This window comes from Leucoraja erinacea, chromosome 3 (genome assembly GCF_028641065.1).
Source record: "Leucoraja erinacea ecotype New England chromosome 3, Leri_hhj_1, whole genome shotgun sequence".
Classification (NCBI taxonomy): Eukaryota; Metazoa; Chordata; class Chondrichthyes; order Rajiformes; family Rajidae; genus Leucoraja; species Leucoraja erinaceus.
In genome coordinates, this window is record NC_073379.1 from 12,246,070 (window position 1) to 12,273,917 (window position 27,848).

Below are 27,848 nucleotides of genomic sequence, written 5' to 3' on the forward strand. Positions count from 1 at the left end.
CGAATGCAGCGCCGAAGACCCAGGTTCGATCCCGACTACGGGTGCTGTCTGTACGGAGTTTGTACGTTCTCCCTGTGACCACGTGGGTTTCCACCGAGATCTTCGGTTTCCTCCCATACTCCAAAGATGTACAGGTCTGTAGGTTAATTGGCTTGGTAAATGTAAATTGCCCCGACTACGTGGGTGTAGGATAGTGTTAATGTGCGGGGATCGCTGGTCGGTACGGACCCGGTGGGCCGAAGGGCCTGTTTCTATGCTGTTTCTCTAAAACTAAACTAAACTTAGTTTGCGTTCTTGGAGTTTTGAAGCATGTGGTGTGACCTTATTCAAACATTGAACAACGTCCCAAGGGTAGACAAAAGTGCTGGAGAAACTCAGCGGGTGCGGCAGCATCTATGGAGCGGAGGAAATAGGCAACGTTTCGGGCCAAAACCCTTCTTCAGACTGATGTAGGGTGCGGGGCGGTGGGGGGAAGAAAGGAAGAGGGCTGAGGGAGAGCTGGGAAGAGGAGGAGACAATAAGGGCTACCTGAAATTGGAGAAGTCAATGTTCAAGCCGCTGGGGTGCAAATATGAGGTGCTGCTCCTCCAATTTCCGGTGGTGTTCACTCTGGCCATGGAGGAGGCCCAGGACAGAAAGGTCGGATTCGGAATGGGAGGGATAAGTGGCAAAGGCGGGATGGTGAGACTAGTGTAGATGGGGCATCTTGGTCAGCATGCACAATTTCGATTTTCCAGCATCTACAATGTTCCTTCTTGAACATCCCAGGGGGATAGGACAAGGTAGATGAAGAGATGTTTCCATCAGTGGAAGAGTCTTGAACTTGGACCATCCAGCAGGGCCACACTCTCTACCCTCACCCCATGCTGTGAAGGTTGAATTGAATTTGGACTTGGAACACAGGCCAGATCTGAAACACACAGTGCTGGACAAACTCAGCAGGTCAGGCAGCATCTGTAGATGAAGGTGGACAGATCGCATTCTCGGTCAAGACCCTTCCTCACACTGGCAGAGGTGATTTTACACTGGGACTATCGTCGGGTGTACAAGACCATGAGGGGCTTGGGCAAAGTGAACGCTCACAGTCTTTTCCCCAGGTAGAGAATTCTAAAACTGGACACAGGCTTAAGGTGAGAGGGGAGAAGTTTGAGAGGGAGCTCAGGGACAATCTTTTCACTTAGAGGGTAGTCCATATCTGGAACGAGCTGCCAGAGGGACTGCAGAAGCAGATACAATTAAAATACATTTAGACACATATGTGTTTGGGTACGGTTTAGAAGGATATGGACCAAATGCAATCAAATGGGACTAACACAAAATACCAACTTGGTCAGCATGGACAAGATGGGCTGAAGGGCCTATATCGGGTAGATACAGAGTCGCTCGCTCAGTGTAAAGAAAATCGAGAACCAGTGGACATGTTTTAGGTGAAAGATTTAATAGCAACCTGAGGGGCAACGTTTATACACAAAGGGTGGAGCTGGAACAAGCTGTCAGACTAGGACGTGGAGGAGGCAGACATTTACGAAACATTTGGACAAGTGGGACTAGTGTAGATGGGACGTGTTGGTCGGCATGGGCAAGTTGGGCCGAAGGGCCTGTTTCCACACTGTATGGAGATGGGCCATGTTGGGCTGAAGGGTCTGTTTCCACGGTGTCTGACGCCCTTGCAGATGAGCCATGTTGAACGGCATGGGCAAGTTGGGCCAAAGGGCCTGTTTACATGGTGCATGACTCTCCATAACTCTAGTCTAGTTGGGGCATGTTGGTTGGCATTGGCAGGCTGGGCCAAAGGGCCTGTTTACATGGTGCACGACTCTCCATAACTCTAGTCTAGTTGGGGCATGTTGGTTGGCATTGGCAGGCTGGGCCAAAGAGCCTGTTTACATGGTGCATGACTCTCCATAACTCTGGTTGGGGCAGGTTGGTCGGCATTGGCAGGTTGGGCCGAAGGGCCTGTTTCCATGTCCTATGACTCTCTATAACTCTAGTCTGGTTGGGCCTTGTTGGCCAGCATGGACAGGTCGGGCCGAAGGGCCTCTTTACATGGAATATGACTCTCTATAACTCTAGTCTGCTTGGGCCATGTTTGCCAGCATGGTCAGGTCGGGCCGAAGGGCCTACAAGATGGAGCAGAGCTTGGAGGTGTGGCTGACCTGCCCTCGGAGCCGGGCCCTGATCTTGGTGGAGTCGCGGCGCTGGAGGGAGGGTCGGGCGGGGAGAGGGAGCAGGTCGGGGCACTGCCTCCTCTGAGCCCGGTGCAACACGATGCGGTAGAGGCCGGTGACGGGGCTGCGCGGCCCCTTGCCCAGGCTCTCCAGCATGTGTGCCTCGGTCACTCCCAGCCCGGTCAGCGCCCCCCTGGTCTCCTCCTGCTCCCTCCTCAGCCCCTGGCAGCCCCCGGCCAGGTGCCCCGGGTCCAGGGGGAAGGGGTCGAGGGGGCGGCAGCAGTGGGCTCCCCGCATCCACTCGCTGTGGACCAGCTGCTGGAGGCTGCAGCGCTCGCTGGCCGCTGCCCGCAGCAGGGAGCGGATGAGGCGGCCGCAAGGTGCCGACAGGTGGGGCGGCTCCGGGTACACCCCCTCCAGGATGCTGCGCTTCAGCTTGGCCACCGTGTCCGCCCGGAACGGCATGCTCCCCGCCACCATGAAATACAGCAGCACTCCCAGCGCCCAGATGTCCACCGCTGCCCCGGCGTAGCTCTCGTCCCGGAACAGCTCCGGCGCCGCGTACGGGGGGGAGCCGCAGAAAGTGCTCAGTGTCTGGTTGCGGCCGCACACCGTGCTGAAGCCAAAGTCGCCCACCTTCACCCGGCCCCCCAGCGCTATGAAGATGTTCTCCGCCTTCAGGTCTCGGTGCACCGTGCCCTTCTCATGCTGCAGGGGGGGAGAGGGAGAGAGGGGGGGAGTGAGAGTGAGGGGGGGTGAGAGAGGGGGGAGAGTTAGAAGGGGGCAGGGGAGAGAGTGGGGAGGCAGGGGGAGAGAGAGATGGGGGGGAGAGGGAGAGGGGATGGAGAGAGGAGCTGGACAGGGGCAGGGGCCGGGGGAGGGGGAGGGGGGGGGGAGAGGGAGAGGGGGGGGGGGGGGAGATGTAGGAGAGGGGGGAAAAGGAGTGCGGGGGGGTAGAGAGGGGTAGACAGCGTGGGGGAAAGTGAGGGGGGAGAGGGAGAGGCAGGGATAGAGGAAGAGAGGGAAGGAGGCAGGAAGAGAGTGGGAAACGGGAGTGGGAGAGGGTGAGTAGGAGAGAGAGTGTGAAGGAGAGCATGGGAGAGGGCGATGAGGAGGGGAAGTGTGGGGGGAGCAAGGGGAGATGGAGAGGGGGAGGGATGGATAGGGTGAGAGAAGGAGAGGGAGAGTGTGGGAGAGAGTGAATGGGGAAGGGAGGAAGAGGGAAAGTGGGAGGGAGAACAAGAGAGGGAGAGGAGAGAGAGGTAGAGAGGGTGAGGTAGCCCAGCAGTCCAAGATCCAACACACCCCTCCCTCCTCGCTCCCCTACCCTACCCTCCCTGGGCCTGTAGTTGGTAGACCCATTAGGACAGGTTCCGAGGGATCTGGGCCACACACTGGCAGGTGGGACTAGTGTAGATGGGGCATGTCGGTCGGTGTGGGCAAAGTTGGGCTGAAAGGCCTGTTTCCACGCTGTACCACTCCATGACCAGGGTTCGATACTAACCTCGGGTACCGTCTGTGTGGAGTTTGCACGTTCTCCCTGTGGCCCCGTGGGGTTTATCCCCGGGTGCCCCGTTTTCCTCCCACGTCCCATAGACGCGCGGGTCTGTAGGGTAACTGGCCCTCTGTAAGTTGCCGCCCTCGTGTGCAGGGGGTGGCAGAATCTCGGGGGCAAATTGATATCAACGCAAAGGGAACACAATTGGCTTGGATTGGCGTAAGGGTTGACGTAAGTGGGCGGTTGGTGGGTCCCGGCGAGCCGCGGTGATTCACGGGACGACCGGAATGGAGGCGACGGCTGCAACGGGCCAGCATGGACCTGGGGCCGAGTGGCCCGTCTCCACGCTGCAAACCCTCGCTCTTTTAAAAACTCCTGCACAGAACGACGATCGACCCCATGAACTTGGGACTGAGCAACTGACGAAAAGACAAAAACATGGAAACAAGACCTCCGGCCCACCGAGACCGCGCGGCCAATCAAAGCGAGAGGAAACCCAACATAGTCACGGGGGAGAACGTGCAAACTCCACACAGACAGTGGTCGTGGCTCTACCAGCTGCCTTGCTGTGCCGCCCATATCGTGTCTGCCTCCACCACCGCCCCTGGGAGCGCTGTTCCACCTACCAACCTCCGGGTAACAAAAAACAACTTGCCCCGCACATCCCCTTTAAACTTTGTCCCTCTCACTATATGCCCTCTAGTATGTGACATTTCCACCCAGGGGAAAAGGTTTTCCTTGTTCATCAGTCTATGAAAGTAAGCATGCAGGTACAGCAGGCAGTGAAGAAAGCGAATGGCATGTTGGCCTTTATAACAAGAGGAATCGAATATAGGAGCAAAGAGGTCCTTCTGCAGTTGTACAGGGCCCCAGTGAGACCAGACCTGGAGTATTGCGCACAGTTGTGGTCCCCTAATTTGAGGAAGGACATTCTTGCTATTGAGGGAGTGCAGCGTAGGTTTACACGGTTAATTCCCGGGATGGCGGGACTGTCATATGCTGAGAGAATGGAGCAGCTGGGCTTGTACACTCTAGAGTTTAGAAGGATGAGAGGCAATCTTATTGAAACATGTAAGATTATTAAGGGTTTGGCCTCGCTAGAGGCAGGAAACATGTTCCCGATGTTGGGGGAGTCCAGAACCAGGGGCCACAGTTTAAGAATAATGGGTAAGCCATTTAGAACAGAGACAAGGAAACACTTTTTCTCACAGAGAGTTGTGAGTCTGTGGAATTCTCTGCCTCAGAGGATGGTGGAGGCCGGTTCTCTGGATGCTTTCAAGAGAGAGCTAGATAGGGCTCTTAAAGATAGTGGAGTCAGGGGATATGGTGAGAAGGCAGGGACGGGGTACTGATTGGGGATGATCAGCCATGATCACATAGAATGGCGATGCTGGCTCGTAGGGCTGAATGGCCTACTCCTGCACCTATTGTCTATTGATTGTCTACCTTATCAGCAATGGTTTAGGTCTACGTTTATTATTGTCTCTGGAACTGATGCGCCTACAATGCTAAGAACTATATTCTGCACTCTGCATCTTGCCCTTTGCTTCACCTATTGTACTGGAGTTTGGCTTGATCTGGATTTATGTGTAGGATTATCGGATACATTTGGATAGCGTGCAAAACAAAGCTTATCAGCGATTGTACCGAGGTACAGTGAAAAGCTTTCTATCCAAACAGGTCAGATAATACTACACATAAATACAATCAAGACAAGCTCACCTACAGTAGGCAGAACAAAGGGGAAGATACAGAGTGCAGAATATACTCAGCATTGTAGTGCATCAGTTCTAGAGACCTAGAAACATAGAAAGATGTTCGAGCCAGCACTGCCATTCATTATTATCATGGGTGATCATCTAAAATCAGTACCTTTTTTTTGCTTTTCCCCCCATATCCCTTGATTCCTTTAACCCTAAGAGCTAAATCTAATTCACTTGAAAACACCCAGTGAATTGGCCTCCACTGCCTTATGAGGCAGAGAATTCCACAGATTCACAACTCTCTGGGTGAAAAGGTTTTTCCTCATCTCAGTCATAAATGGCCAACCCCTTATTCGTAAACTGTGACCCAGCCGACCCATTCTTTCATCATTTGACAGTCCCGCCATCCCGGGAGTTAACCTGGTGAACCTACGCTGCACTCCCTCAATAGCAAGAATGTCCTTTCTCAAATTAGGAGACCAAAATTGCACACAATACTTCAGGTGTGGTCTCACCACGGCCCTGTACAATCCTTCTGGGTCTCGACCCGAAACGTCACCTATTCCTTCGCTCCATAGATGCTGCCTCTCCCGCTGTGTTTCTCCAGCATTTTTGTCTACCTTTTGTAAATAGCTGGGGTCCCAGCACTGAGCCTTGCAGCACCCCACTAGTCATTGCCCGCCAATCTGAAAAGGACCCGTTAATTCCTACTCTTTGCTTCCGGTCTGCCAACCAATTTTCTATCCATATCACCACCCTACCCCCAATACCGTGTGCTCTAATTTTGCACACTAATCTCTTGTGGGGGACCTTGTCAAAGGCTTTTTAAAAGTCCAGATACACCACATCCACTGGCTCTCCATTATTCATTCTACTAGTTACATCCTCAAAATATTCCAGAAGATTAGTCAAGCATGATTGCCCCTTCATAAAGCCATGCTGACTTCTACCGATCCTGTCACTGCTTTCCAAATGTGCTGCTATAACATCTTTAATAATCGACTCAAGCATCTTCCCCACTACTGATGTCAGGCTAACTGGTCTATAATTCCCCGTTTTCTCTCTCCCTCCATTCTTAAAAAGTGGAGTTACATTGGCCACCCTCCCGTCCACAGGAACTGATCCAGAGTCAAGAGAACATTGGAAAATGATCACCAATGCATCCACGATCTCCAGGGCCACCTCCTGGAGTACTCTGAGATGTAGACCATCAGGCCCAACATCCAATGTCCGCAATGGGGTAGAGGTGAATCGGACAGCACCCTACCTTATGGAAGGACCGTTCAGAAGCCTGATAACAGAGGGGAAGAAGCTGTTCCTGAGTCTGGTGGTCCTCGCTTTCAAGCTTCCGTACCTTCTGCCGGACGGGAGCGGGGAGAAGAAGGAATAACCGGGGTGGGTCATGGACAAGTCTGTGATTATGTTGGCTGCTTTCCCGAGGCAGCGTGAAGTGTAGATGGAGGCGATGGTGGGGAGTGTGGTCTGTGTGATGGACTGGGCTACATCTACAATGATGGGGAGTGTGGTCTGTGTGATGGACTGGAGAGGTAATGACAGTCATGCCGATCTCCCACACTATCCATCACGACGTTTAAGAAAGGTACACGGGTAGTTTCATAGGTTCTTAAGTCATGGGAGATGAATTAGGCCATTCGGCCCATTGAGTCCACACCGCCATTCAATCATGGCTGATCTATCTTTTCCTCTCAACGCCATTCTCCTGCCTTCTCCCCATAAACCCTGACACCCGCACTGATCACGAACCTGTCAATTTCTGTTTTAAAAATATCCATCAATGTGGCCTCCGCAGCCGTCTGTGGCAATGAATCCCACAGATTCACCAGCCCCCCACCCCCCCCCGTCCCTCCCCTCCCCGGCTAAAGGAAGTGCCCTCTAGTCCTAGACTCTCCCACTAGTGGAAACATCCTCTCCACATCTACTCTATCCAGGCCTTTCACTATTCGGTACGTTTCACTGAGATCCCCGTTCATCTTTCTTAACTCTAGGCCCAGAGCCGTCAAGTTTTGGAGGGACATGGGGCAAACTAGTACAGATGGTGCATGTTGGTTGGCGTGGAGCAGATGGGCTGAAGGGCCAGTTTGCCTGCTGAATGACTAGACTGCTCCGGAGTTGGTGGGATAGGGAGGCAGCGGTAGAGTTGCTGCCTCACAGCGCCAGAGACCTGGGTTCCATCCTGACTACGGGTGCTGTCTGTACGGAGTTTGCACGTTCTCCACATGTGGGTTTTCCCCGGGTGCTCCGGTTTCCTCCCATGCTCCAAAGACGTACCTACGGGTTTGTAGGTCAGTTGGCTTTGGTAAAAATTGTAAATTGTCCCCGGTGTGTAGGATGGTGCTAGCTGGTCGAAGGGCCGGTTTCCGCGCTGTATCTCTGAAACAAACCCGAAACTAGAGATGAGGGGAGGCTCACCATGTGTTTGACGGCAGACACTATCTGGGCGAAGATGTCCTTGGCCTCATCCTCCTGCAGCCTGCCCTCGGCACTGATCCTGGTGAAGAGCTCTCCCCCACCCGCATACTCCATCACCAGGTGCAGCCGGGACAGCGTCTCGATCACCTCGTACAGCCTGATGATGTTGGGGTGGTGCAGACGCTCCATGCTGGCTATCTCCCGCGACAGCAGGCGCTGCGTCTTCTGGTCAAGCTTGGTCTTGTCCAGGATCTTGATGGCCACTTTCTCTGAGGCAGAGGACGGGAAAGAATTAGTTCATCGTCACGCGCACCGAGGTACAGCGAGAAGCTTCCTGCCGGGTGCTAACCAGTCGGCGGATAGACTGTACATGATCACAACCAAGCCGCCCAAATCCAAGTTCAAGGTCGCCTTTACTGTCACTTAACGGCCAACTAATGTACGGTAAAATTTGAGTTGACAGTGTGCAGATACGGGATAAAGGTGCGGGTTGCGGGTAATGAAGTAGAGTTTCAAAGTCTACAGAGAGATTTATGCCAGTTGGAAGAGTGGGCTGAAAGATGGCAGATGGAGTTTAATGCTGATAAGTGTGAGGTGCTACATCTTGGCAGGACAAATCAAAATAGGACGTACATGGTAAATGGTAGGGAATTGAAGAATGTAGGTGAACAGAGGGATCTGGGAATAACTGTGCACAGTTCCCTGAAAGTGGAATCTCATGTAGATAGGGTGGTAAAGAAAGCTTTTGGTGTGCTGGCCTTTATAAATCAGAGCATTGAGTATAGAAGTTGGGATGTAATGTTAAAATTGTACAAGGCATTGGTGAGGCCATTTCTGGAGTATGGTGTACAATTTTGGTCGCCTAATTATAGGAAGGATGTCAACAAAATAGAGAGTATAGAGGAGATTTACTAGAATGTTGCCTGGGTTTCAGCAACTAAGTTACAGAGAAAGGTTGAACAAGTTAGGGCTTTATTCTTTGGAGCGCAGAAGGTTAAGGGGGGACTTGATAGAGGTTTTTTAAAATGATGAGAGGGATAGAGTTGAAGTGGAAAAGCTTTTCCCACTGAGAGTAGGGAAGATTCAAACAAGGGGACATGACATGAGAATTAAGGGACTGAAGTTTAGAGGTAACACGAGGGGGAACTTCTTTACTCAGAGAGTGGTAGCTGTGTGGAATGAGCTTCCAGTGAAGGTGGTGGAGGCAGGTTCATTTTTATCATTTAAAAATAAATTGGATAGTTATATGGATGGGAAGGGAATGGAGGGTTATGGTCTGAGCGCAGGTATATGGGACTAGGGGAGATTATGTGTTCGGCACGGACTAGAAGGGTCGAGATGGCCTGTTTCCGTGCTGTAATTGTTATATGTTATATATGGTTATATGGATAAAGGGAGTAACATTAAGCAGGAAAGGGGCGGAGAAGATTTATTTACGGAGATGTTGCCTGGACTCGAGGGCCTGAGCTACAGGGAGAGATTGAGTCGGCTGGGACTCTATTCCTTGGAGCGCAGGAGGATGAGGGGTGATCTTATAGAGGTGTACAGGATCATGAGAGAAATATAGTATAAATGCCAGGATCTGTTACCCAGAGTAGTTTAGTTTATAATTTAGCTTAGTTTTAATTTACAGTTTCGTTTTTTAGTTTAGATACTGAGTTTAGTTTAGTTGTATAGGGCTCTGGTGAGGCCATATCTGGAGTATTGTGTACAGTTTTGGTCTCCTAATTTGAGGAAGGACATCCTTGTGATTGAGGCAGTGCAGCGTAGGTTCACGAGATTGATCCCTGGGATGGCGGGACTGTCATATGAGGAAAAACTGAAAAGACTAGACATAGAAAACATAGAAAATAAGTGCAGGAGGCCATTCGGCCCTTCGAGCCAGCACCGCCATTCATTGTGATCATGGCTGATCTTCCCCAATCAATAACCCATAGAAACATATGACTAGGCTTGTATTCACTGGAGTTTAGAAGGATGGAGCGGGGATCTTATAGAAACATATAAAATTATAAAAGGATTGGACAAGCTAGATGCAGGAAAAATGTTCCCAATGCTGGGCGAGTCCAGAACCAGGGGCCACAGTCTTAGAATAAAAGGGAGGCGATTTAAGACTGAGGAGAGAAAACACTTTTTCACCCAGAGTTGTGAATTTGTGGAATTCCCTGCCACAGAGGGCAGTGGAGGCCAAATCACTGGATGGATTTAAGAGAGAGTTAGATAGAGGTCTAGGGGCTAGTGGAATCAAGGGATATGGAGAGAAGGCAGGCACGGGTTATTGATTGGGGACGATCAGCCATGATCACAATGAATGGCGGTGCTGGCTCGAAGGGCCGAATGGCCTTCTCCTGCACCTATTTTCTATGTTTCTATTATTTATAATTTAGGTTTGTTTAGAGTTTAGTTTCATTTATAATTTAATTTAGGTTAGTGAACTTTACTTTATGCTTATTTTTTATAAACTCTTTACGTTTATTTTAGTTTATAGTTTAGTTCAGAGCTTAGTTTTGTTTAGCTCAGTTTCGAGTGTAATTCACTTTAGTACCACATGTACAGAGGCAGTTGGACAAGGCGAGGGAAAGTGCAGAGGGAGAGGGGCAAGTGAACAGGCAGGGGTGGACGAGGATGAAGGGGAACCTCATTGAAACGTACAGAATAGTGAAAGGCCTGTAGGATGTAGAGAGGATGTTTCCACTAGTGGGAGAGTCTAGGACTAGAGCTCATAGGCTCAGAATTAAAGGACATTCTGTTAGGAAGATGAGAGATTTCTTTAGGCAAAGGGTGGTGAATCTGTGGAATTCTTTGCCACAGAATGCTGTGGAGGCCATCAGTGGATATTGTTAAGGCAGAGATTTAGCTGATCTCCTGGTTGCTCAGCACTTCAACCCCCTCCCATTCCCAATCCGACCTTTCTGTCCTGGGCCTCCTCCATTGTCAGAGTGAGGCCCAGCGCACATTGGAGGAACTGCACCTCATATTTCGCTTGGGTAGTTTACACCCTAGCGGTATGAACATTGACTTCTTTAACCTAAGATAGCCCTTGGTTTCCCTCTCTTTCCATCCTCTCCCCCTTCTCCCACCGGTCTTACTGTCTCCAACCACATTCTATCTTTGTCCTGCCCACTCCCCTGACATCAGTCTGAAGAAGCGAAACGTCACCCATTCCTTCTCTCCAGAGGTGCTGCCTGTCCCGCTGAGTTACTCCAGCATTTTGGGTCTACCTTCGATTTTACCAGCACCTGCAGTTCTTTCTTACACGGATAGATTCTTGATTAGTACGGGTGTCAGAGGTTATGGGGAAGGCAGCTGAATGGAGATAGATCAGCCACGATTGAATGGCGGAGTGGACCTGATTGGCCGAATGGCCTAATTCTACTCCTATCACATGATCAGCGCCCCAGTCCTTTCGGAAACAGACCTGTTTTGACCCACTGACATCATCGATCATCCCGTACACTAGTTCTATCCCACACACTAGGGATCATTTCCAGAAGCCAGTTAACCTACAACCCCGCACGTCTTTGGAGTGTGGGAGGAACCCGGAGCACCCGGAGAAAACCCACGTGGTCACGGGGGAGAAGGTGCAAACTCGGTACAGACAGCGCCTATTGTCAGGATCGAACCAGGATCTCTGGCGTTGTGAGGCAGCAGCTCTACCGCTGCACTACCGTGTTGGGAAAGGGGTGGCTTCTACATGGACCTGGGGCAAGGTGAGGGGCGGGTTGGTCCAGTTTCATGTTTATAACAGTGATCAGAGCAGAATTAGGCCATTCGGCCCATCAGGCATGCTCCGCCATTCAATCATTGCTGGTCTATCTCTCCCTCCCTCAGATCTGGGTTTCTGTGCATCCCTCTGCAATTGGATCCTCGCCTTCCTCATTCAAAGACCACAGACTGTTCGTATTGGTGGAAATGTGTCAGCCTCGATAACAATCAGCATGGGAGCACCTGAAGGCTGTGTGCTCAGCCCCCTGCTGTACTCACTCTATACTCATGACTGCGTAGCCGGTCATAGTGCGAACTCCATCATCAAGTTCGCTGACGACACCACTGTTGTGGGACGTATCACTGATGGGGACGAGTCAGAGTATAGAAGAGAGATCGATCAACTGACCAAATGGTGCCAGCACAATAACCTGGCCCTCAACATCAGCAAAACCAAGGAACTGATTGTGGACTTTGGAAGGGGTAGGATGGGAGGACACAGTCCCGTTTATATCAATGGGTCGATGGTGGAAAGTGTCAAGAGCTTCAGATTCCTGGACGTGCATATCTCTGAAGATCTCTCCTGGTCCAAGAACACTGATGGCAATTATATATAAAAAGCACATCAGCGCCTCTACTTCTTGAGAAGATTACGGAGAGTCGTTGTCAAGGAAGACTCTCTCTAACTTCTACAGGTGCACAGTAGAGGGCATGCTAACCGGTTGCATCGTGGCTTGGTTCGGCAGCTTGAACGCCCAGGAGCAGAAAAGACTACAAAAAGTAGTAAACACTGCCCAGTCCATCATCGGCTCTGACCTCCCTACCATCAAGGGGATTTATCGCAGTCGCTGCCTCAAAAAGGCTGGCAACATCATCAAAGACCCACACCATCCTGGCCACAAACTCATCTCCCCGCTCGCTACCTTCAGGTAGAAGGTACAGGAGCCTGAAGACTGCAACGTCCAGGTTCAGGAATAGCTACTTCCCCACAGCCATCAGGCTATTAAACTCCTCAAACAAAATTCTGAACATTAATAGCCCATTATCTGTTTATTTACACTTTATCAGTTTATTTATTCATGCGTGAATATATTTATATAATGATATATGGACACACTGATCTGTTCTGTATTCATGCCTACTATGTTCTGTTGTGCTGAAGCAAAGCAAGAATTTCATTGTCCTGTGTGGGACACATGACAACAAACTCTCTTGACTTGACTTGACTCCTAACCCCATTCTCCTGCCTTATCCCCATATCCCCTGACACCCGTACTAATCAAGAATCTATCTCTGCCTTAAAAAATATCCATTGATGGCTTCCACAGTCTTTCTGTGACCTATGCTTTCCCCCACTACCACCGCTGCTCCCCCCCCCCCCCCCCCCCCCCCCCCCCCCCCCCCCCCACCCCAGGCTACCTCTGGTCAGCGAGTGAACGGCCAGCTTGACCTGCGAGAAGTTTCCGGCTCCGATCTGCCCCCTCAGCCGGTAGAAGCCGATCCTCTTGCCCAGCGTCACCTCCCTCACGGTGGGCTCATCATGCGACAGCTGGTGGGTGAGTCTCTCCAGCGGGGTCAGCCTCCGCCGCTGCCCTCCCACCTCTCCCCCCTCCCCCTGCCTCCTGGCCCCCTCCTCCCCCCCACCCTCTGCCCACCCCCGCCTCCTCCAGCGACTGCCCTCCTCCTCCTCCACCGTCCTCGCTGCCCGGGTTGCGGCCCCAGTCCGCGTAGCTCTGGCTCACCACGGCCGCGCCCAGCGCGTAGACCGCCGTCATCGCCCTCCCCCCCTCGCTCACCACCTGCTCCCCATCGTCCGGCTGGGGGGAGGGGAGGGTGGGAGGGGGTCTGGGTTTGAATCCCAGCTCACAATGTTTCGAGGGCTAAGGGAGAGGGGGAGGGGGTGATGTCCTTGCAGCGTTGAGAATCCTCTCCACCAACGGCTAATTCGGGAGACAGAACGAGGAGCAGACTCAACGTTGGTGATCCAACTCTTCGGGGAGCACCTGCGGGATCTTGCTGTGCCGGGTCTTTCTCGCCGGATCAGTCCTCCTGTCCAGCTGGCCGGGGTCTCCAACACCTCCTGAGTTGGGAAGAAAGGAGAAGATGGGACGGGACCCGCTGACCAAGGTCCAGGGATGGAGTGAGGGACGTCTTGAATTCACAGATGTGGGGAGACGAGAGGAGGGGAAGAAGGGGTGGTGGTGGTCTCTCTCTCTCTCTCTCTCTCTCTCTCACACTCTCTGTCTCTCTTTCTGTCTCTCTTTCTCTCACTCTCTCTCTCACTCCATCTCTCCCTCTCTCTCACCCACTGTTTCTCTTTCTCTCTCTCTCAGTCCTCTCTCTCACACTCGATCTGTCTCTTTCTCTCTCTGTCTCTGTCTCTCTCTCTTTCTCTCTCACTCTCTCTCTCTCTCTCACACACACACTCCCTCTCTCCCACTCTCTCCCCCCCCCACCCTATCCTACGAGAGTAATGGTGACAGATCCCTGTGCTTCAGTCAGAGCGCTCCACTGTAATAACACACAGTTGTAGTCACGCTGAGCGTGGCGTCTCTGTCTCTGTCTCCGTCCCCCTCTGGTCCAGCGGTGAGTTCTTCTCAGGAGCTCGGCCTCGCCGGATGAGAAAGCCCCTCGCCCTCGACCCCTCTCCGCCTCATCTCATCCCGAGGGGAGCCCTCCACTGGGTGGTCACAAGGCCGGAGCGGCGTTCCCCATCGGTGATCCTTCCCTCGGCTTCTGCGTGCATTTCCCAACCTTGCGTCGAGTTGGAGGCTCCGAGCGGGAATGGGGAGGGGGGGGGGGGGGCTGCAGGTCTCAGGAGGTCTGGTGGTGGTGGTTTACATCCAAGCCCGTTGTCAGACAAGGAGAGCCCTCTCCCCTCTCCCTGATCACCACCTTCCACCTTCCACCTCTCGCTCCTCCAAACCTCGCCCGACCTCTCTCCGGGTCTTCCCAACTCAGGATCTCAGGATAACTCCACCATCATCTCCAAACCTCTTCCCGATGTTCTGGTGGTAATCCAGGCCTGTATTCAGCTGATCTGGCAGACTGGAGATTCCTGGGACCAGGACAAGGTTGAGTAGGAGTTTCGGGTGGAGGGGTTGAGGGGTTGAGGGGGGTGTTGCGGTTTGTAGAAGGACAATTGGGATGGGCGGAGGCAACGTTCTTCTTCTCACTCTTGATCTCACCACCTCTTGCAAACCAGCGAGAGGGCAGCACGGACTTGGTGGGCCGAAGGGTCCCGCCTCTCTATGCTTCTGGACGTTGGACCAGTGTGTCACCTCCTGCCGCTCCCTGTATCGTTCTCCCTCGGTCTCTCTCTCCACCGTTGACCTGCTGGCTGCCGGTCCCCAGGCTCAGAAATGGGTACGACCTCCTGACCTGTGGAAATAGATTGCAGAAAAATTGACAAATAGTTGAAGGTGTAAGATAAGGAGAAGGAACGTGAGAACAGTGTAGAGAATACTAACACGCAAGAGCAGATTGTGATCTAGAATGAGGTGTTGTTTGGTCTCTTGAGGAACATTAAGGTAGATACATTCCCAGGGCTGATATAGGATAGATGGCACGGTGGCGCAGCGGTAGAGCTGCTGCCTTACAGCGTCAGAGACCCGGGTTCCAGCCTGACTAAGGGTACTGTCTGTACGGAGTTTGCACGTTCTCCCCGTGACCGCATTGGTTTTCTCCATGAGCTCCAGTTTCCTCCCACACTCCAAAGACGTGCGGGTTTGTAGGTCAATTGGTTTCAGGAAAAATTGTTCCATTGTTCCATTTTTGCTATTGAGGGAGTGCAACGTAGGTTCACAAGGTTAATTCCCGGGATGGCGGGACTGTCATTTGCTGAGACAATGGAGCGGCTGGGTTTGTCCACCCTGGAGTTTAGAAGGATGAGAGGGTATCTCATTGAAACATATAAGATTGATAAGGGTTTGGACACGCTGGAGGCAGGAAACATGTTCCCGATGTTGGGGGAGTCCAGAACCAGGGGCCACAGTTTAAGAATAAGGGGTAAGCCATTTAGAACGGAGACGAGGAAACACTTTTTCTCACAGAGAGTTGTGAGTGTGGAATTCTCTGCCTCAGAGGGCGGTGGAGGCAGGTTCTCTGGATACTTTCAAGAGAGAGCTAGATACGACTCTTAATGAAAGCGGAGTCAGGGGATATGGGGAGAAGGCAGGAACGGGGTACTGATTGGGGATGATCAGCCATGATCACATTGAATGGCGGTGCTGGCTCAAAGGGCCGAATGGCCTACTCCTGCACCTATTGTCTATTGTGTGGGGCAGTGGTGGTGTTTGCGGGGTGATCGCTGGTCGGCGGGGATCGGTGGGTAGAAGGGCCTGTTTCCATATTTAATAGAGTCATACAGCATGGAAACAGGTCCTTCGGGCAAACTTGTCCTCATCTGCCAACATGTCCCATCTGCACCAGTCCCCCCTGCCTGCGCTTGGCCCAGATCCCTCTAAACCTGTCCTATCCATGTACCTGTCCAAACGTTGTGTTAGTCCCAGCCTCAACTACCTCCTCCTGCAACTCATTCCATACACCCGGCACTCTTTGTGTGAAAAAGTTACCAGTCGGGTTCCGATTAAATCTTTCCCCCCCCCCCCCCCCCCCCCCCCCCCCTCACCTAAAACCTATGTCCTCTGGTCCTCGATTTGCCTACTCTGGGCATGGATCTCCGTGCATCTGCCCGATCTATTCCTCTCATGATTTTATACACCTGCATAAGATGACCCCCTCATTCCACTGCGCTCCAAGGAATAGTATCCTAGCCTGCCCAACCTCTCCCTTTAGCAATGGTGGGACTCGAGGATCACATCACCAGGTGGAGCTTCGATGGCAGCCTCGCCAACAGTCTGTCTGTCCTTTTCGACTTTTCTTTTTTTTAAAGTTTGTGTTAATGTTCTCTGGTGTGTTGTATGTGAGGGGTGGGAGGGGATGAGGGGGGCGGTGGAAACTTTATTTCAATCTCTTACCTTGCCGGAGATGCGATTGTTTTCCGGATCGTATCTCCGGTCGCTCTGCAGCCTAACATCATGGAGCTGGCGGCCTTGCTCGGGGCTGACGTTGAGTCCCACCGCGGGGCCGTGGACTTACCATCGGAGCCGATCCCTTGCCTGGGACCGATGCTCCAAACACCGCCTGCGGACTTTAACATTAAGGAGCTCCCAGCTCGCAGCTCGACTGGCCCCAACCCGGAGTCAGATCGCCCGGCACGGGGCAGGTGAGATTCCCCCCCCCCCCCCGATGCAGGAGCTTGATCGCCCTGACGCGGAGGGACCGCCGCCGGCTACGGGAGTCAAGATCAACGGAAGCTCGAGGCCCCCGACCGCGGGAGAACAAAGAAGGGAAGAGATTGAATTGTTTTTTTCACCTTCCATCACAGTGAGGAATGTGGAGGAGTCACTGTGGTGGATGTTCATGTTAAAATGTATTTTGTGTGTTCTGTGGCTTTTTGTTGCTATGACTGTGAGGCAAATCAAATTCCTCATTGCATGTTGCAAAACATACTGTACTTGGCTAATAAAATATGATTCTGATTCTGATTAGCTCAGATCCCCGAGTCCTGCCAACATCCTTGTAAACACTAAAGTCTAAAGGAACGATCCCAGAGGCAAGACAGGGGATTAATCTCCTAACGTGCAAAAGATTATATTAGGCTGGATTAACCTCCATCTGCCATTTCTCCGCCCACAACTCCAACTGATCTTTAGTTGATCTCTAGTGAAAAGGTTTGTTTTGCACGCTACCCAAACACACCAGATTACACGTGTACTAAGGAACTGCAGATGCTGGTTTAAATCAAAGGTAGAAGGAGGAGTCCAGAACCAGGGGCCACAGTTTAAGAATAAGGGGCAAGCCATTTAGAACGGAGATGAGGAAACACTTTTTCTCACAGGGAGTGGCGAGTCTGTGGAATTCTCTGCCTCAGAGGGCGGTGGAGGCAGGTTCTCTGGATGCTTTCAAGAGAGAGCTGGATAGGGCTCTTAAAGATAGCGGAGTCAGGGGATATGGGGAGAAGGCAGGAACGGGGTACTGATTGGGGATGATCAGCCATGATCATATTGAATGGCGGTGCTGGCTCGAAGAGCCGAATGGCCTACTCCTGCACCTATTGTCAATTGTCTATTGACACAAAATGCTGGAGTAACTCAGTGGGACAGGCAGCATCTCTGGAGAGATGGAACGGGTGACATTTCGGGTCGAGACCCTTCTTCAGACCAGATCACACTGTACATAAACACGATTAAGTCAAACTCCAGTACAATAGGTAGAGCAAAGGGTAAGATACAGAGTGCAGAATATAGTTCTCAGCATTGTAGCGCATCAGTTCCAGAGACAAAGTCCAATGTCCGCAATGGGGTAGAGGTGAATCGGACAGCACCCTAGCTTATGGAAGGACCGTTCAGAAACCTGATAACAGAGGGGAAGAAGCTGTTCCTGAGTCTGGTGGTGCGAGCTTTCAAGCTTCTGTACCTTCTGCCGGACGGGAGCGGGGAGAAGATGGAATGACCGGGATGGGATTGAAGGATCTCCAAACTAAGGCAGGCTTGTGGTGTTAAACTGGCTAAAGGTCAGTGACCAGTGGAGCTCTACAAGGATCCATGATGGGCCACAGGCTTTAGTGATACAGTGCAGAATCAGGCCCTTAGGCCCACCGAGTCCGTGCCGTCCAGCAATCATCCCGTACACTGGCACTACCCTGCACACGCTAGGGACATTTACAATTCACACAGGCCAATTCACCTCCAATCCCGCACGTCTTTGGAGTGTGGGAGGAAACCGACACGGTCACGGGGAGAACGTACAAACTCCATACAGACAGCGTCCGTAGTCAGGATTGAACCCAGATCTCTGGCGCTGTGAGGCGGCAACTCTACCGCTGCACCACTTGATACATCACCAACTTGGACCCAAGATGGGACGACAGATGGCACAATGGGCTAAGTGTTCGGCTGGCGACCGGAAGGTAGCCAGTTCGAATCCCGCTTGGAGTGCATACTGTCGTTGTGTCCTTGGGGCAAGACACTTCACCCACCTTTGCCTGTGTGTAAATGTAATGCAATTATGTGAAGCACTTTGGGGTCAATGCAAGTTGACTAAAAATGTGCTATATAAATAAGATTATTATTATTAAGATCTGTGTTCTCCACTCCTCCTGCCCAGCACGGCAGCTGGAGCGAGCCTCGCACCGCGTAATGAGGGACCTCGGGGCCAGGGAGCATCTGCAGGGGATTCAGCGTCTCCGAGAGGTGACGGAGCCAGTGCAGTCGGCTTGGTAACCGTCCGCCAGTGTTGGTAATCCTCACACTCGCACGCTGTCTCCCACAGCACGGCGCGGGGGGAGGGGGGGGGGGGAGAGGGAGGAGGGAGAGACGGAGAGAGAGATAGGGAGAGGGGGGAAAGATAGAGGGGGAGAGAGAGAGGGAATGGGGGAGTGAGAGAATGGGGGAGTGAGAGAATGGGGGAGAGTGAGAGAGGGGGAGTGAGGGGGGGAGTGAGTGAGAGAGGGGGAGTGAGAGAGAGAAGGAGAGGGGGGGGGGAGAGAGAGAGAGGGGGGTGGGGGGGGAGAGGGGGGTGAGTAAGGGGGGGGTGAGAGAGAGGGGGGAGAGAGAAAGAGAGAGAAGGGGGAGAGAGAGAAAGAGAGAGAAGGGGGAGAGAGGGAGAGGGAAGTTGGGCAGGAGGGAGTTGGGAGAAGAGATGGGCTGAGAGATGGTGAAGGGCAGAAGGCAGAGAGGGAGGGAGAGAAAGAGCAGCAGGGAAAAGGAGAGAGTGCAGAGAGAGAATGACCATAAGGGGCAGCATAGATTTTGTGGAGATGGATACAAAATGCTGGAGTAACTCAGCGGGACAGGCAGCATCTCTGGAGAGAAGGAATGGTGACGTTTCGGGTCGAGAGCCTTCTTCAGACCCCGGAGATGATGTGGATGTGTGTTACCAGGGTACGGACCAGCTTATGGAGAAAGTTTTCAATGTAGCCTTGCACATGCGACAACATAAACTAATACAACTCAAAGTGTTGGAGTAACTCAGCGGGTCAGGCAGATAGGCGACGTTTCACAGAGTGCTGGAGTAACTCAGCGGGTCAGACAGTGTCTCTGGAAAACATGGATAGGTGATATTTCAGGTCAGGACCCTTCCTCAATCTCAACCTGAAAGATCACCTATCCATGATCTTCAGAGATGTATTCAAGAGAGAGTTAGACTTAGCTCTTAGGGCTAATGGAATAAAGGGGACGGGGTACTGGTTTTGGATGATCAGCCATGATCATATTGAATGGCTCGAAGGGCCGAATGGTCAACTCCTGCACCTATTTTCTATGTTTCTATGTTTCTATGCTGCCTGACCTGCTGAGTTACTCCAGCACTTTGTTCATATGTTCTAGGAGCAGACTTAGGCCAAGTCTACTCCGCCATTCAATCATGGTTCATTTAACTTTCCCTCACAACCACATTCTCCTGCCTTCTCCCCGTAACCCCTGACACCCGTACTAATCAAGAACCTGTCAATCTCTGCAATAATATCCATTGACTTGGCCTCCATAGCTTCTGTGGCATCTTTAGTCAGATTCACCACGTTCTGACTAAAGAAATTCCTCCTCATTTCCTTTCTAAAGGTACGCCCTTTTATTCTGAGGCTGTGCCCTCTGGTTCTAGACTCTCCCACTAGTGGAAAGTCGAAACTAGTGTGTCGTTTTTTTTGTTGTAAACCAGCATCTGCAGTTCCTTATGTCTCCAATAGCAATACCATCTTAAACAGCACAGAGCAGCTCAGATAGATGTGAGTAAGAACTGCAGATGCTGGATAAAATCGAAGGTAGACACAAAACGCTGGAGTAACTCAGCGCGTGAGGCAGTGTTTACGGAGAGAGGGAATGGGTGACATTGAGCCTGAAGAAGGGCCTCGACTAGAAACATCACCCATTCCTTCTCTCCATAGATGCCGCCTGACCCGCTGAGTTACTCCAGCATTATGCGTCTAGCTCAGATAGATATCTTGGTCAGTATGAACCTGTCGGGCCAAAGGGCCTGTTTCCATGGTGCACAACTCAATAACTCTAAAAGTTTGTTCAAGAAGGAATTGCAGATGCTGGAAAATCGAAGGTAGAGAAAAGTGCTGGAGAAACTCAGCGGGTGCAGCAGCGTCTGTGGAGCGAAGGAAATAGGCAACGTTTCGGGCCGAAACCCTTCTTCAGACTTTGTCCCCTTTTCCAAAGAGAAGCCAAACTGCCCGAGCTGCACTAATGGCTCAACCTGGAGGATATTCATATTCAGATGAGTTAATTAGTGAATTCTCTGGAGCTGAGGACTGATAGAAGACACCAGTAGCTCTAAATGTAAACAACATCTGCAACTGAATGTAATCCATTGCAATAGTTTCTCTTCAAAGCTCCTCTCATTTTATTATTCAGGATGCGCTACCTGAATTTCTTTGAAGGGAAAAACATAAAAGCAATTGGAGATTACATTAATGAAATAAACCAGCACAAATCTACCAAGAGGGACAGGCAAAGGTTCACATGTACCCTCACCAACCTCATCTACTATCTCTGGTGTTCTCCTGTATATCGGCGAGACCAAATGTAGACACATTGCAGGAAGGATGTGGAGGCTGTGGAGGCCAAGTCAATGGATGTTTTTATGGCAGAGATAGATTGGGGTGGGAGATTGCAACCTCCACGTGGTCCGCCCTGTTTCCACGAATGCAATCAACCCGGCGTGCACAGTCAAATAAGATCAAGTTGTCTGACAACATTAGGCTGTGCACGCCATACGCAAGAAGAAGATAGATAGTTGATTAGTACAGGTGTCAGGAGTTATGGGGAGAAGGCAGGAGAATATAGGTAAGGGGCTGTCCCACTGTACGAGTTCATTCAAGAGCTCTCCCGAGTTTAAAAACAAATCAAACTCGTGGTAACCACGTAGAATGTACGTATAGCGGGTACGTCGGAGCTCGGGACGTCTCTTAGCGGCTCGTAACGCTAATGGCAGGTTCTCGGGAAACGCGGTAAGCTCGGGAAGACTCGTGAAGATTTTTCAACATGTTGAAAAATGTCCACGAGAGCCCCGAGTACCGACTAGCGGCTATTACCGTAATTCTCCGAGTTCGAATCAGGGGAAACTCGGGAGAACTCTTCAATTAGCTCGTACTGTGGGACTGGCTCTTTAAGAGGGAGATATAGATCAGCAATGAATGAATGGTGTAGTAGACTTGATGGGCTGAGTGGCCTAATTGTACTCCTATCACTTATGACCCCACATTACAGGTGAACACAGAGTGCTGGAGTAACTCAGCGGGTCAGGCAGCATCTCTGGAGAAAAGGATGGGTGACTTTTTCTTTATTCTCCAGAGATGCTGCCTGACCCGCTGAGTTACTCCTGCACTTTGTGTCTATCTTTGGTATTACCAGAATGATTCCTGGATTCGAAGGAGAGGTTGAACGGACTTGGATTGTTTTCTATGGCACGCAGGAGATTAAGGGGAAACCTGATAGAAGTATATAATATTATGAGCGGCTTTCAGCCTGAAGAAAGGTCACAACCCAAAACGTCACCTATCCATCCCTCCACAGATGCTCCCTAACCCACAAGTTACTCAAGTATTTTGTGTTTTAATTATAGGGGGGGGGGGGGGGTTAGATAGGCTGGGACTTTTTCATTTGTAGCGTAAGAGGTTGAACGGTGATATTATTGACGTGTAAGATCATGAGAGACATGGATAAAATGAACGCTCACAGTCTATTTCCCAAGGTGCGGGATTCTAAAACTAGAGAGGGGAGAGATTAGAGGGCTTAAGGTGAGAGAGGAGAGATTTAACACGGAGCTCAGGGAAAATCTTTCCCCCACTGTATCTGGAATGAGCTGCCAGAGGAAGCTATAGCAATGGATATAATCATGACTTTTAAAAGAGATTTGGACAGATGTACGGACAGGAAGGGTTTCGAGGGATACGGGCCAAATGCAGGCAAATAGAACTAGCCCAGAATGCCAACTTGGTCGGCATGGGCAAGGTGTGCCGAAAGGCCTGTTTTCGGTGCTTTACAGCACTGTGACTACGAGAATGGATGATATGGCAGAAATGTATAAATATTAGTTAGGCCATTAAAGCTGGAGTATTGTGTGGTTCTGGACATCGCATTAGAGGGATGACGTACAAGAGGATATTTTTAAAGCGGACATTGACAGGTTCATGATTAGTATGGGCATCAAGGGTTACGGGGAGAAGGCAGGAGAATGGGGTTGAGAGGGAAAAATCGTTCTGCCACGATTTGGGTGGCACGATGACTCAGCGGTGGAGTTGCTGCCTCGCAGCACCAGGGACCCAGGTTCGATCCTGACTACGGGTGCAGTCTGTACAGAGTTTGTGCGTTCTTCCCCTGACTGCGTGGGTTTTCTCTGGGTGCTCCGGTTGCCTCCCACACTCCACAGGCGTGCAGGTTTGTAGGTTCTGCATATGGTCCCTAGTGTGTAGGATAGGACCCGTGTGTGGAGTGATCGCTGGGCTGTGCGGACTCGGTGACTCGGGTGGGGTCCACGCTGTTTCTCCAAAAAAAAACCCGATTGAATGGCGGAGTGGACTCGATGGGCCGAATGGCCTGATTCTGCTCCTATGACATGGTGTGGCCTGGATCGGAGAGGTTGGGCCTGTTTCCCTTTGGCTGGGCAGGCTGAGGATCGGGAGGGGGACCCGATAGAGGTGGGCAAAATTACATTGGGTCTAGACAGAGTGTATCTAATGTCCCTGTCCCACTTAGGAAACCTGAACGGAAACCTCTGGAGACTTTGCACCCCACCCAAGGTTTCCGTGGGGTTCCTGGAGGTAAGACCTTCCACTACCTGCAACCTCCGGCAACCATCTTCAACTAGCATCGCAATCGGTTCCGACTAAAAAATGACTGATTTTTAAAACGGCAACCTATATCTAGTAGCGGCCAGTTTTGAATTTTTTTGAATAATCGCTGGAACATAGGAGAAGAGGAAACTACTTTCAACCATTAGGGAGACGGACAAAAACCTCCGGGAACCGCACGGAGACCTTGGGTGGGGCGCAAAGTCTCCAGAGGTGTCCGTTCAGGTTTCCTAAGTGGGACAGGGGCATAACAAGAGAAATCTCTTCAGCAGAGGTGGCTGCAATCAGAGGGCAAGAAAGGATGGGAGATTTAGAGGGGGCTTCAGGGAGAGTCTTTCCCTTGAGGGTAATTGGGATGTGGAAGGCACAGCCTGAGTGATGGTGGAGGCAGAGGATCTCACAATGTTTAAGATTTCATTGGACAGCACTGAGATTACCAAGGGTCCAACAAACCCTTCCACTAGAACACCACCCCATACACAGCATACTGAAGAAGGGTCTGCACCCGAAACGTCGCCCATTCCTTCTCTCCAGAGATGCTACCACACCCGCTGAGTTACACCAGCCCAGACACAATATATCTCACCGCATGGATCAGACTCCATTAACCCTTCACTAGATCACACCCCATACACAGTCCCTTCAATCCATCACCCACGGCATACCCCAATGGATCACACCCGATTAACCCTTTAAATAGATCACACCCCTGACACGGACCTTCATCCCCTTCACTAGATCACACCCCATGCATAGCCTATTAACCCCTTCAATAGATCACACCACTTACGCCTTCCATTACAAGGTTAATTCCCGGGATGGCGGGACTGTCATATGCAGAGAGAATGGAGCGGCTGGGCTTGTACACTCTGGAGTTTAGAAGGATGAGAGGGTATCTCATTGAAACATATAAGATTGTTAAGGGTTTGGGACACGCTAGAGGCAGGAAACATGTTCCCGATGTTGGGGGAGTCCAGAACCAGGGGCCACAGTTTAAGAATAAGGAGTAAGCCATTTAGAACGGAGACGAGGAAACACTTTTTCTCACAGAGAGTGGTGAGTGTGGAATTCTCTGCCTCAGAGGGTGGTGGAGGCCGGTTCTCTGGATGCTTTCAAGAGAGAGCTAGATAAGGCTCTTAAAAATAGCGGAGTCAGGGGATATGGGGAGAAGGCAGGAACGGGGTACTGATTGGGGATGATCAGCCATGATCACATTGAATGGCAGTGCTGGCTCGAAGGGCCGAATGGCCGACTCCTGCACCTATTATCTATTGTCTATTGTCATTAAGCCTTTAATAGATCACAGCCTTTCTACAGTCTATTAACCCGTTCACATCTCACACACAATTAACCCATCAAGCGATCACATCCAAACCTAATCTTTTAACCCTTCAATAAATCCCACCCTATACATAATCTATAACTCCTCCATCAGCTCACACCACATATATGGTCTATTGACCCTTCAATAGATCACACCCACACATAATTAACCCCTTCCACATCTCTCGCACAATCTATAAACAATATAGACAATAGACAATAGGTGCAGGAGTAGGCCATTCGGCCATTCAATGTGATCATGGCTGATCATTCCCTATCAGTACCCCGTTCCTGCCCTCTCCCCATATCCCCTGTCTCCGCTATCTTTAAGAGCCCTATCTTGCTCTCTCTTGAAAGTATCCAGAGAACCTGCCTCCACCGCCCTCTGAGGCAGAGGATTCCACAAACTCACAACTCTCTGTGAGAAAAAGTGTTTCCTCGTCTCCTTTCTAAATGGCTTACTCCTTATTCTTAAACTGTGGCCCCTGATTCTGGACTCCCCCAACATCGGGAACATGTTTCCTGCCTCTAGCGGGTCCAATCCCTTAATAATCTTATATGTTTCAATAAGATCCTCTCTCATCCTTCTAAATTCCAGAGTATACAAGCCCAGCCGCTCTATTCTCTCAGCATATGACAGTCCCGCCATCCCGGGAATTAACCTGGTAAACCTACACTGCACTCCCTCAATAACAAGAATGTCCTTCCTCAAATTGCACAACTGCACACAATACTCCAGGTGTGGTCTCACTAGGGCTCTGTACAACTGCAGAAGGACCTCTTTGCTCCTATATTTGATTCCGCTTGTTATAAAGGCCAACATGCCATTCGCTTTCTTCACTGCCTGCTGTACCTGCATGCTTACTTTCATAGACTAATGTACAAGGACCCCCAGATCTCGTTGTACTTCCCCTACATTAAATAACACCCCATACACAGCTCATCATTCCCTCCAGTAGATCATATCCCAGATCCCACGCATAGTCTATTAACCCTTCAATACATCACAACCCAAGCACATCAGTTAACCCCTTCAACAGATCACACCCCACGGATCACACACCATTAACCTTTGAATAGATCACAATCCATAAAGTCTATTTACCCTTCAATATATCACTGCCCATACACAGTCTATTAACCCGTTGAATAGATCACACCCCACACACTGCCCATTAAGCCTTTCTTTAGATCTTACACTCAGACACAGTCTATTAACCCGTTGAATAGATCTCACAATCCATACCCCCTTCAATAGATCACACCCCATACACAGTCTATTAAGCCTTCGATTGACTGCGCTTTACACATAAGCCTTGCTTTCACCCTTGTAGCAGATTGCTCCGTCCTCGCCCTCGCCCTCGCCCTCGCCGCCGCCGCCCACCCAATGCAGCGGCAGGTTGGGTTGGCCGTGTCTGCCTCACCTGCCGGCTGCCCGCGGCCGATGCACCGGCTCCCCCGCTGCCCGGCTCCGCTGCCCGGCTCCAAGCTCCGCGCTCCGCTGCTCCGGGTCTCGGCTGCCCGGCTCCAAGCTCCACTGCTCCGCTGCTCCGGGTCTCCGCTGCTCCCGGCTCCGCGCTCTGGTCTCTGGTCTCCGGGCTCCGGTCTCAGGGCTCGGCCGGGGGGCGGACTCTGGACGGCGGCTCCGCCAATCGCAGCGGGAGCAGTGTTACTGCCCGTCGCTGCGCGACCGCCACTCGCACTCTCACACCTCCCTGCGAGGCTGCATTGTTCCCTGCGAGCCTGCGAGCCTGCATTGGAGGGGGAGAGTATGCATTGCTTCCCGCGAGGCTGCATTGGAGGGGAGGGGATGCATTGTTACCTGCGAGACTGCATTGGAGGGGGAGAGTATGCATTGCTCCATACGAGGATGCATTGCTCCCCGCGAGGCTGCATTGCTCCCCGCGAGGCTGCACTGGAGGGGAGGATCCATTGCTCCCTGCGAGGCTGCACTGGAGGGGAGATTGCATTGCTCGCTGCGAGGCTGCATTGCTCCCTGTGACGCTGCATTGGAGGGGGTGCATTGCTTCACGTGACGTTGCATTGGAGGTGGTGCATTGCTCCCTGTGATGCTACATTAGAGGGAGAGGCTGCATTGCTCTATGTGAGGCTGCATTGTTCCCTGTGAGGCGTCATTGCCCGGGAGGAGTGAGTGCGTTGCTTTGAGAGGAGGCACTGCAATGCTCCCTGTAAGGCTGCATTAGAAACATAGTAAATGGGTGCAGGAGTAGGATATTCGACCCTTCATGCCAGCACCGCCATTCAATATGACCATGGCTGTTCATCCAAAATCAGTACCCCGTTCCTGCTTTTTCCCCATATCCTTTGATTCTATTAGCCCTAAGAGCGATCTCTCTCTCTTGAAAACATCCAGTGAATTGGCCTCCACTGCCTTCTGTGGCAGAGAATTCCACAGATTCACAACTCTCTGGGTGAAAATGTTTTTCCTCATCTCAGTCCTAAATGGCCTACCACTGATTCTTAAACTGTGACCCCTGGTTCTGAACTCCCCCAACACCGAGAACATTTTTCCTGCATCTAGCCTATCCAATCCCTTTAGAATTTTATATGTTTCTATAAGATCAACTCTGATCCTTCTAAATTGCTGTGAATACATGCCCAGTCGACCCATTCTATCATCATATGACAGTCCCGCCATCCCGGGAATTAACCTGGTGAACCTACGCTGCACTCCCTCAATAGCAGGAATGTCCTTCCTCAAAATGCACACAATACTCCAGGTGTGGTCTCACCAGGGCCCTGTACAACTGCAGTTGGACCTCCTTGCTCCCATACTCAACTCATCTCGCTATGAAGGCCAACATGCCATTGGCTTTCTTCACTGCCTGCTGTACATGCATGCTTACTTTCAGTGACTGATGTACTAGGACACCCAGGTCTCGTTGCACCTCCCCTTTTCCTAATCTGACACTGTTCAGATAATAATCTGCCTTCCTGGTCTTGCCACCAAAGTGGATAACCATTTACCCACATTATACTGCATCTGCCATGCATCTGCCCACTCACTCAACCTATCCAAGTCACCCTGCAGCCTCATAGCATCCTCCTCGCAGCTCACACTACCACCCAGCTTTGTGTCATCCGCAAACTTGGAGATGTTACATTTAATTCCCTTATCTAAATCGTTAATATATATTGTAAATAAC

General features: G+C 51.2%; 1 protein-coding gene across 1 annotated transcript; it reads right to left on the reverse strand.

The window, feature by feature from the left end:
* Positions 1-824: 824 nt before the first annotated feature.
* Positions 825-26,403, reverse strand: LOC129695288 (serine/threonine-protein kinase NIM1-like). The gene is given in 5 exon segments (XM_055632097.1): positions 825-2,876; positions 7,800-8,068; positions 12,924-13,155; positions 13,157-14,885; positions 26,106-26,403. Coding segments are annotated over 4 exon segments (1,380 nt in total). The 5' UTR covers positions 13,280-14,885; positions 26,106-26,403; the 3' UTR covers positions 825-2,120.
* Positions 26,404-27,848: the final 1,445 nt, after the last annotated feature.